Genomic DNA, 11582 nt, shown 5'->3' with positions numbered 1-11582 from the left:
GGAAGAGGGTCATAGGACACAGAACTTATAGCAAAAGCTATAATTTGTTTTAAATTCTGCGTCTTTTGATCCTCTCCCAAAGCTGCCTGATGAAGGAGCCAGACTCCGAATGCTAGTGATTCCAAATAAACCTGTTGGACCATAACCTGGCGTTGTGCGATTTTCAACTTTGACTTCTTCTTGACCTTGCCCGACTGGTGCAACCTCCTGAGCGCGCGCGCGTCTTTCGCCCCGGCGGCCGTTGCTGGGCATGCGCATCTCTCTCCTTTGCTCTCCCCGCCCTTCGCACTCCATCCGAGGCGGGTGGTGGGGAGAGAGAGAGAGAGAAGAGCACGTGCACGTGATCACCCGATCCGCGCGTGCTCTGGCCGGGGGGAGGCGAGCCCCAGCCTCGCGATGTCAGAGCGTCGGTTCACTCAGTGTGCCATGACAGCAGGAGCCGGGAGGATAATATGCCGAGTAGGTACAGTAATAGAAACGGCACAGCTTTGCGTATTGTGTACGCGACTTCCCATCCCCACTGTTTATGTACAACTATTGCTTATTTATTTATTTATCCCCGCCGACGTGGCGCTGTTTTTATCTCGGTGGTTCTCCTCCAAGCCCCGTGTGAGCCAGGAGCCGGGCTGCGCCGGGCTGGGCTGGGCTGAGCTGAGTGGGCCCGATTGTCCCGTTAGTTTTGGGTTGTGGGGCAGGGCCTCCGGCTGCAGAGCCTCCGGCTGCAGAATGGGCATGTTCCACATGCAGCAGGATGCCTTCGCCCAGCCAGCAACCTCGATTACAGATTCACATAATCACTGAAAGAAGCCCGCGGGGCCCACCGGCCGAATAAATAATTTTATAAAAAAAAAAGGCTTCTTGTCTTCGAAATCGACGTGAGATCCAATTTCCAGCACTTGACCCATCACCTTGACAGTCGTATACTGTAGACATTTCAACCTCCGAGTCGAGAGTGGTTATCAGGATCATTCCCTCCAGTAACTCTCCCCACGGGGTCCAGTCACATCTCAGCATGATTTTGCTGCTGCTGCATGAGAGTGTGAACTGGAAATATATTTGTAGCCAGCTAAGGGGCTAACTGTATTCGCTAAACTGGTATAGGGAATAGATGCTGCAAACGGCTTGACATTTCATGTTGTGCTGTGAGTTTCAGAAATTCAGGGAACAAAACGATTTTCTAATGTACGATATTCTGAACAGTCTCAGGCTGTTAATAATTCAAACACTTCAGAAATGATTAGATCAGCTGAATCTTATTAGTCATTAAAAGATGTCTCTTTGCGTTGTCTCTGGATTTCTGCATTCTTCGTTTGCAGCATCAACAGTGTTGTGTGTGCAGGCAATGTGAGATGAGACAACTGTAAAATGTCATATAATTGGATCTCATGCATTTGTTCATGCACAGAGCTCCATTTAATATCAATTTCTGGACTCCAAGAGTTAGATTAGATTACTTACAGTGTGGAAACAGGCCCTTCGGCCCAACAAGTCCACACCCCCCCGCCGAAGCGCAACCCACCCATACCCCTACATTTACCCCTTACCTAACACTACGGGCAATTTAGTATGGCCAATTCACCTGACCTGCACATCTTTGGACTGTGGGAGGAAACCGGAGCACCCGGAGGAAACCCACGCAGACACGGGGAGAACGTGCAAACTCCACACAGTCAGTCGCCTGAGGCGGGAATTGAACCCGGGTCTCTAGCGCTGTGAGGCAGCAGTGCTAACCACTGTGCCACCGTGCCGCCCACTAAGTTCAAAGGAGCGATGTTGTTATCAAACTACACTATCAGATTTCCTTTAAACTTCATAAGCTGCGTGCAAGGTGACTTATAATGTAACTTATAATGTTCTTTGTCAACCCAAAAGAATTCATATCCTTTTTAATGCAAGTTGCTGTTGTGTCTGCTATCCTGTTTTAAATGAGGCAAATCAACAAGGAGAAGATTCAGACATGATTTGTTTTGAAAGCATTTCAAAGAAATATGATTATTAATATTGTCCCATTAATCTCAGCCCAGTTTGGAGTAATAAGAGCAAGTTCTCCGTGATAGAAATTATCCCCTTTCTGTTTACACACGTTCTTTGATTTGATTTATTATTGTCACATGTACTGAGATACAGTGAAAAGTATTGTATTGCATGCTAACCAGACAAATCATACCTTATGCAAGGATATCATGGTAATAGAGCCAAATCTAGTGTTCGAGCCACAGAGGAGGTGTAGAAGCCCATTCGTAAGTCTGAGAACAAGAGGGAAGAAGCTGTTCATAAATCTGTTGATGTGTGTTTTCAAACTTTCGTATCATCAGCCAGACAAAAGAGGGTGGCGGGGTCTCTGATTATGTTCACTGTTACCCTGGGGCAATGGGTAGTATAGACAGAATCATTGGAAGGAAGGCTCGATTTTGTGATGGCTGTGTTCACAACTCTGTGTCATTCCTTGTGGTCTTGGGTAGAGCAGTTGCCATGCCAAGCTGTGATGCATCCGATGAGAATGCATTCTATGATGCCTCAATAAAAAAAAAGTGAGAGTCATGTGACATTGAAAGTGTCACATTCTGTTATTGATTGTTTTAACTCTGGGAATTCGTCACTTAGCGCTTTTGGAGAATATGCGAGGTAAAGGGTGGATGGATATTTGCTGATCTAACAGACGCTGTTTTACTTTTGCAGGAGCAGTGTTGTAAGTAGATCGGTGGGATGGCAAAATTTGTATGATTCATTTGGGCATGATTAACATCGACAATGTTAAGAACAAGATTGGTAGTGTTTTTCTCATAGGAAGGGTTAATAATACCATTTTAAGATGAAGCTAATTGACTGCTTGAATACCAGCTTGATAGGATAACGTATGGAATGTGCAAGTTTTTAAATATGAAGAGCAACGATTCAAGTCGGCAAACAAGGGGCTGATTTGTGCAAATGTTGAGTGAATAGGAAGGGTTTGGAGGGATATAGGCTGGGTGCTGGCAGGTGGGACTAGATTGGGTTGGGATATCTGGTCGGCATGGACGGGTTGGACCGAAGGGTTTGTTTCCATGCTGTACATCTCTATGACTCTATGTAAAATATAATTCGATCTGTTGCCTTCGCTATAATTCTTCTAAGTACAATGTCTAATGTCAGTTTCGACATTGTGTCTGAAAATGTAGACTTTCGCTGGGACGGGCCACTATGTCAACTGGCAACCTTTTCTATGTTAAGTGAGATTTGGGCATTAGCTGAGCCAGCATCTATTGCCCTTGAGCAGTAATGACCTGCTTTCTTGATCTGCTGTAGTCCTTCTGGTGCTGGTACAGTCACAATGATGTTTGGGAGATAGGTCTAGGATTCTGACCTGGTGACACAGATTGAAATGTACTATCATTCTAAGTCCGGACGATGTTTCCATATATCTGCTGGTTGGTGGTCATACTTGTATGTTTAGAAGGTACCGTTGAAAGAGTCTGAATGAGTTGTTACTTGCAGTTTGTGGATGGTAAATGCTGTTGCCACTGTGCTTGGTGTAAAATTGTGTAGGTGTTAGATAGGTACCAGTTAAGTTGGCTGCTTTGTCCTGATGGTGTCAAACTTGTATGTGTGTTGTTGGACTTGTTGTGATCCAGCCAAGTGGAGAGTATTCCATCACACTGTTGACTTGAACCTTGTGGTGAACAGGCTTTGAGGGGTCAACAGTTGAGTTACTCACCACAGACTTCCTAACTTCTGATTATTTTGGTAGCCACAAGAGTTAAACGGCTAGTTGAGTTCAGTTTCTGGGTGTTGATCGTGATTATTCAATGATGGTTGGATTTTCTTGTGCAGGTAGTTATTGTCTGGCACTTGTGTACCATTGATGTCTCTTGCCACTTATCAGGCCAAGCCTGATGGTTGCCCAGATGGTACTGCATTTGGGCAGGTCTACTTTGGTATCTGAGGAGTTGCAAATGGTGGTGAACATGGTTCACTGACTGCACATCTCCACTTCTGACAAGAGAGATGGAAGATTATTAGGCCTGGGACACTGCTCAGGAACTTGTGCAGTCATGTTCTTTGGCTGAGATGATTAACTTTGATCAACAAGAACATCTTCTGTTGCATTGGGTATAATTCCTAAATTAGCTTTCCTTTGATCCCATTGACTTAAATTTTACGAAGGCTCCTTGATGATACACTTGGTCCAAAGCTGCCTTGATGTCTAAGGTATCAGTTTTCGAAAAGGGAAATGAGTTCAACTTATTCTGACCATATTTTGCCAAAGACTGTAATGAGATCAGGAGTGAGTGGCCTTGGCCCAAACTGAACAGGTTAAGTGCTGCTTGGTAGCACTATCAAAGTAGCTTTGATTGTTTTGCTGATAATTGAGAATAGATTGATAATCAGTATTTGTCCAAGTTTGATTTCTCTTGCTTTTAATGATCAAATTTCTGCATTCCATATTGAGGCAATACAGAGGGAATATTATAGTTTCTACATAATTGTACATAGTATAAGGAAAATCAGAACAGGAGTAAGTTATTTAGCCCCTTAAGTCTGTTTTCCTTAGAAAGTTATGGCTGACCTGCTTATAAAGCTTTGTTGCTCTAGAAAGTAATCAAAGGAGGAGATGAGGTTTATCCTGTCTGTCCATGATAATGTTCTCCTCAACAACATTATCCTGATTACTGTTATGACCATCATTTCAGAGTTTTGTTTTCTCTTTGACCTTCTCAAGCACTTGCTGTTTTTTTTCCAGTTTTGGTATGGTTGTTGGAGTAGTGGAGCTTGATTGCTTATGCATGCTTGGCATATAATAGTAAATAGGTAGCATTTTGGTCACTCTCAATTGAGGTACTTCAGTGGGTGAAATGTGTGCTTATTTTAAGCCCATAGTTCAAACTGACCGAAGCTATCGGTTTAGCATTCTTTCTTGAATAGATCAGAATGACAACTAGTTTGGGAAATTGAAAGTATCATAATTTATGAACTTCAGCTTGATCACTTGCAGATGGCTTTAGAGATATTGAACTTAACTAAGCAGATTGAGTTTTAGTTTGCATCTGCTATATTTGACATGCAACTGTTCAGTTTTAGTTGCTAGTTACAAGCTCACAGCATTTCATTCAATTTAGATTCGTCACCAAAATTCATCATGAATGATGTTATTATTAAAGTTGGATATGGAATATTATACCAGTTGCAAAGAGTTTTGTGATGAACACTGAATTCATTTTCATATTAATTCATGTGGAATTATTTCTTGTGTGATTGTAGAAGGAAACAGCAAATTGTATGACATTGAGTCAACTGATGAGGATGGAAAAAATGTCAGCTGATGGAAAGAACAGGGGACATTCATTGGTGATGTGTTGTGGTAGGATAAGGTTAAATTCTAAATTCCTGCCAGGAATAGAAATTTTTGATGTGGAACGCTTGAGACAGTATTTGCCCTGCTTCAAATTATTTGCTGCTTTGCTACTTTCTCTTCACCTACCACTCTCTAATTTTTAGGCAGGTATGCACAGACGACCTTTTGCTTGCTTGTGGGCTGAATTAGGTGTTCTTGGTTAATTATAACTATAGCTTGAGTAGTGATAAGACCATGTAATGAAAAGTCACATAAATCATTTAAGTTTTTATTGAATGTGTCCAAATCTTCTATCAACATGTTTGAACCGGTTTCAGTTCATTTCACATAGATTTGTAGAAGGTTTAACTTTCTGCGGACTGGATTTAAATCTAAGCTTTGACCAAGTTTTCCTATTTGACAATGTAGCTCAAGTGCAGAATAAGGATCTTCTGTATTTGTTCCAGAATAAATTTGTCCCTTTCTACTCAGTGTTGTTTTTGGGGTAGATTTTACAACAGGATTAATCTCTTGAAACTGAAGATTGCTGTCTGATTTGTGAAAAATTTGTGATCATAATTATTTGAAATTTATTTTTATTTAAAATTGAGTTGTTATATTGCATTAACTTTATTTTTGCAGAAATTGGAACCATTAGGTACTTATTGCCAGCATTTTACTTGTTAGCTGCCCCATTCTTCCAAAACAAAAATAGGGTGAGGTGTACAGGTGGTTGGAATTTAAGGCAACTCAAGGTTAATATGCACTTGATGGTTTAATTGTTTATTTCTCACCTCTTCAGATCATCAAGGTGCTAAATGGAGTCCGAACAATTGTTTTCTAGAGGATATTACAGGAACAGTTACAATAGTATAACCAGTGCAAGTAGTGATGAAGAACTGCTAGATGGAGCAGGAGTCATTATGGACTTCACAGGATCGGAGGATGACAACTTGCTGGATGGAGATGTTTCTACAGGTGAGTTGCAGAGTTTTTACACTTCTGTCATTGCACCTGTGTAAACTGTACTCAACCTTGTTTTACCATTATGGTTTTTTTTTTTGAAACCCAACAATCTTGCACAAAACTATAACTTAAAAGTATAACAAGTAACTCAAAATAACGACTAAAAATGTATAGTCAGCCAGCAAGGAGAACAGCATGTTAGCCTCTGTTGTGAGGGTTTCTGTGCAGGAACGAAGAAGTCTTGCTTTACTTGTGTAGAACATTGTTGAGACTGCAACTGAAGTATTATATGCAATTTTAGCCTCTTGCCCGAGGAAGAATATGATTGTCAAAGAGGCCATGTTCTTATGGTTCTTCACACTGATTTATGTCATTTGGAACTGTCTGAAGAGGAGAGTTTAAGGAGACTGAGACTATATTTTCTGGACTTTGGAGGAATGAGGGGTAGTTTAACACAAGATGACATAAATCTTAACAAGATAGACAGAGTAGATGCAGAAAGGATGTTTGCCCTGTCCGAGTCTCGAACAAGGACATGATGAGAAATGTCTTCACTTGGTGGTGATGAATCTTGGTAATTCTTGATTCGATAGGACTGTGGACACTCAAATCATTACGTAAGTTTAAGAAATTGATAATTTTTTTTAGTTACTGATGATATCAGGGGATATTGGAATATGGCCTTGAGATAGATGAAAGGCCTTAATCAAAAATGATGGACTAGGCTCAAGAGACTGAATGGCTTACTCCTTTTATATTCCTTTGTTTCTATATGAAGCAATGACCATCTCCAATAAGAAACTATCTAACCACTGTCATATAACATTCAATGACATCACCATCACTTAATCCCCCACTGTCAACTTCCTGGAGATTACCATTGACCAGAAACTGAAATGGACTCCATACAAATACACTGGCTAGAACAGCAGGTCAGAGGCTGGGAATACTGTGGTGAATATCTTGCTTCTTGGTTCTCAAAGTCTCTTCCCCAACTACAAGGCTCAAGCCAGGAGTGTGGTGAAGTACCCACTTGACTGGATGGATGCAGTTCCAGCAATACTGAAGAAGCTTGACACCATCGAGGACAAAGCAAACTGTATGATTGGCACCACATTGACAAACATTCAGTCCCTCCACCACCAATACTCAGCAGCAGTGTATGTATTATCTGCAAAATGCACTACAGAAATTTACCAAAGATCCTGAGACAGCACCTTCCAAACCTATGAAAACTTAGATTTGGAAGGATAACAGATATATAGGACACCTCCACCTGTAAGTTCCTCTCCAAGCCACCCTCCGTCCTGACTTAGGAATACAGTATATTGCTGTTTCTTCCGTGTGGCTAGGTCAAAATCCTGGAATTGTCTTCGTAAGACTATTGTGGATAGACTGCAGTTCAAGAAGTTGCTGATCACTATCTTCTCAAGGGCCGTTCAGGATGGGCAATAAATGTTGGCCCAGCAAGCAATGCCCACATCCCACAAGTGAATTAAAAAACAAAATTTGGACATGTAATACTCCAAGTGCTGTTACCTGTATTCTTAGATAAATCATTCGCTATCAGCATTCCATTGATCAGAAACTGAACTCAAGTAATCAGATAAATCTTTTGGCTACAAGAGCAGGTCAAAAGTTGGAATTCTGTGATGAATAACTTATCTGATGGTTCTGCAAAATCGGTTCACCATCTCCAAGGCACAAGTCGTAAGTGTATTGGATTTAATCTTGCATCAGTGGGTGATAGTGTTGAGGTTGAAGCAGCCTGCTTGATTGTAATTCCAAACAATACCTTCAACATTCACTTCTTCGACCACTGAAAACAGAGGCATCATCCTGACTTGAAACCAAATTATTATTCCTTCACTGTTGCTGGGTCAACATGCTTGAACTCCCTTTCTGGCAGCACTGGTTGTATCTATTATCAGAAGGAGTACAGAGTTTCAAGAAATGAGCTCACCGCAATCTTCTGTAGGGCAGTTAGGGATGGGAGATAAATGTTGGACTTCGCAGAGATGCTTGTATCCTGTAAAACCATTTTGAGGTTGCAAAATTATCTTTGTAAGCCTCCATTAGTTTTGTTCATCAGCAGTCAGATTTCATTCCTGTAACCGATGAAAGGAATGTGCAAGTTTATCATGAAACGGATTGGGAAGAAGTTCATAAGAGACCTCGCAGAAACAGTGAAAGTTTGATACTGTCTCATATGTAAGTAAACAGGAGCTGACTACATTTATTCAGGCAGGAATTAAAGAGAAACTGTACCACCTGCTTAAAGTCGGTCTGTAAGGCAAACATGGTAAAGAAATGAATGTCGGGTTGGATTGGTTTCTACCACTTTGAGAGGGTATGTCTTGTGAAATGATTTGCTCACTCTAAGCAGTGGTTGCTTGGAGTCAAATTAGGTGTAAAGCTGTGATGCAGGCAGCATTTGCCTACTTCTGTTCATGATTGCTGAGAATTAATATAAATGTAATGGAATGCATGTAACTTTTATAATGTTTCAGAAGCCTGAACAGAGCTGCTTAACAGATATTTTAAAAATGCACAGGACGTGCAATTTTTTCAGTCGCTTGACTTTGTTTAGGGAAACAAAATCTACTGTAATCGAACAGAGTCAAAGGATGGTCATCTTCTACTACAGGAACTTAAAAGTCATAGAGATGTCAGCACAAAAACAGACCCTTCGGTCCAACTTGTCCATGCTGACCAGATATTCCAGAACTTGATTGTTCACTGGTTCTCATGGAATACAGCACTGTTGGAGATTCGCCTTTCAGCTGTTGTGGACCGGACCAATCAACCTCAAAATGTAGCCAAGAGATAGCCGAGACTGTAACCTTTTCTTATTTAAAGGCAAGTGTAAGACATTGCATTCCAGATGCAATTTGATTGGTCAAACTGCTCGGTTTTAAGCAAAACACACTTTATTCTTGCACTACAGTAAAAGTACAGATAAAATAAATTGACTTGACCATTGCAATACTTGAAGTAATATATTATGTTAACTCCTATTGATTAGCTGTTCCAATGTAGCAGCCTCCTATAAACATTCTTGGCAAAGGCAAATAGAAAGAAAAACACAAATCCAGCATTAACGATAGTGCTTCAAGCTTTTGCAGAGACAGAAAGAATTCAAGTGTTTTTCTGTGGCAGGGAGATGGTGGTAGTTTCAAAATCCAAACAACTACAGAAAGTTAAACTAACACCCTGGTTCTGTGGGAGCCTGACTCCACCCATTCATGCTCCTTCTGTTGTTCCAACTTTTTAAAAGCCAATGCCTCACAAGCTGTTCACTTTATTTGCATGGAGGAGACAGCTTGGTACCAATGGCTCAAAACTGCTCTTCACAAAGAAACAGGACAAAATACACCTCTTAAAATCACAATGTCATCACATGGCTCAGGCGAAAATAAAGGATCCCTCTGTTCTCTCAGCTGAATGTACAAGATCCCATTGCTCTTCTTTGAAACGGTGCAAAGGGTTTCACCCTGGCTGTTCCCTCATTTAACATCCTAACAAGTCATCTGGTCAATGTGTGCTTGCTGTATGTCATCAGGTTTGATCCTGAGATGAGTTTCTGACCTTATTTATGCCATCATGAGCACCCTGTATTTACATCACTGTAAAGTCACCCACTTGCAAGCTACATTAACTTGTGTACTGCTGAAAGTTTTGTTTCATGCTTTTTCTACATCTAGACAAGACAACTCCAATGCATTCCTGGCTCATTCCTCTCCTCTTTTTCCCCAACCCCCCGGCCAAAAAAACCTCTGTAAACCTGGAGTGATCGAGAACTCTGCCTGTGTGTTAACTGTTATGAAGCCCTATGCGTGCACACACATACTAATCATGCCTCCGGATGTACTTCAGCCTGCAGTCAACGAACAACCAGAACTTGAAAAGTCCTGTCTGTGTTTTTATATCTCTCCATTGCCTTGTTTCTACCTATTTCAGGCCACAGGCCTTCCAGACATCTGGCTTCTTGTGCGTTTGGGATTATAGTAGCTCCGCCATTTGTGACTGTGGCTTCAGTTTTCAAGACCCCATGCTCTGCAAGACCCTCATTTTTGCTTAAAAACCTACTCCTAAAACTATACTTCTAAAAACCTTCCTCGTTAACCAAGTGTTTGGCCATTTCCCCAAATTTCTGCTTGTGGCAATTTTTAGTTTAAATTTTGACTGCAACGTTTCCCTAAATGACTACTGTGATTAAAGTGCTTAATTAGTTTGTAATGCCCTTAAATTTGTAAAATTATATAAATCATTAATTCCTATGCCATTTTCCTTTGATTCGTGTTAACTTTTTAAAAGTAGTACGATCCCAGATACCGTCAAAACCAAAACTGTAATAATATATCATATAAAATTCAGATTGTAATTAATAAAATTTGCATATTAGAGATCGTATAAATATGAAAATCTGCATTTAGAGTAATAGAATTATAGAAATTTACAGCACGGTGTCTGGTTCTTTTCCTGAGGTTTCGCACACGAGATGCAATTCACACGCACCAATCTTTGCAAACAGTTCAAGTTTATTAAAGCTTGTACAAGCTAGGTAACCCCCTTTTGACCTTGATCACAGGCACACGAAGTCGAGTCAAAATGAAGCCCTGAACAAAGAAAACACATTCCCTTTATACAGGTCAGTTGGTCATGCTCGCAGATGCTCTGGCCACTCCCCCACAGTCACATGCCACTCAAGACAATTCTGCAGCCACTCTCTCACAGTCACATGTTCCCCAGGTAAAATGGTAGGATGAGATCATTCTTGGAGATAATGCAAATGTAAATGCCCTAATCTTGGGGAATCGTTATGCAGACAATTTCCTGACTCAGTGGTTCACTAAGACAATGCAGGTGTGACATACCTAGCTTCAGGGGATGGCTAGAAAGCATTTCTGAATTGAAGAGATTGAATGATAGTTTAATTTGAGAATAACAGGAGAGTAGTAGCAAATGACTGTCTGTCTAAATGAAGTGTGAATTACAATGGATAGTCATCGACATTCCTGCATGGTATCTGTTAGACAGAATGTCACCCCCCACCCACTTCCAGAACGTTCAGCTTTGCAGTCTAACTCTTTAATATTGCATCAATGTCGAAAGAGATATTCCTATTTAAACTTTTAATATTGCAACAGAAACAGACCTTTCAGTCCACCTTGTCCATGCCGATCAGATATCCTAACCTAAACTCGTCCCATTTGCCAGCACTTGGTCCATATCCCTCTAAACCCTCCTTATTTGTATACCCATCCAGATGCTCTTTAGAACATAGAACATTACAGCGCAGTAC

The 11582-nt window shown here is 40.9% G+C and overlaps 1 protein-coding gene across 2 annotated transcripts in view; it reads left to right on the top strand.

Annotated features, from left to right (window-relative positions):
* Window positions 1-333: 333 nt before the first annotated feature.
* Window positions 334-11582, top strand: part of clcn3 (Cl-/H+ antiporter 3) — a 155197-nt gene continuing 143948 nt past the window's right edge. For both annotated transcript variants that reach the window (XM_043703467.2, XM_043703439.2), the window contains exons 1-2: window positions 334-459; window positions 6114-6289. In XM_043703467.2, the coding sequence (XP_043559402.1) occupies window positions 6130-6289 (160 nt within the window). In that variant the 5' untranslated portion in view covers window positions 334-459; window positions 6114-6129. The remainder of the gene's footprint in view (window positions 460-6113; window positions 6290-11582) is intronic.

This window comes from Chiloscyllium plagiosum, unplaced genomic scaffold (assembly GCF_037043375.1).
Source record: "Chiloscyllium plagiosum isolate Xiang-an unplaced genomic scaffold, Cpla_swu_hap1 HiC_scaffold_2, whole genome shotgun sequence".
Classification (NCBI taxonomy): domain Eukaryota; kingdom Metazoa; phylum Chordata; class Chondrichthyes; order Orectolobiformes; family Hemiscylliidae; genus Chiloscyllium; species Chiloscyllium plagiosum.
Note: the sequence above shows the minus strand (reverse complement) of the source record. Positions and strands in the feature narration are given on the sequence as shown.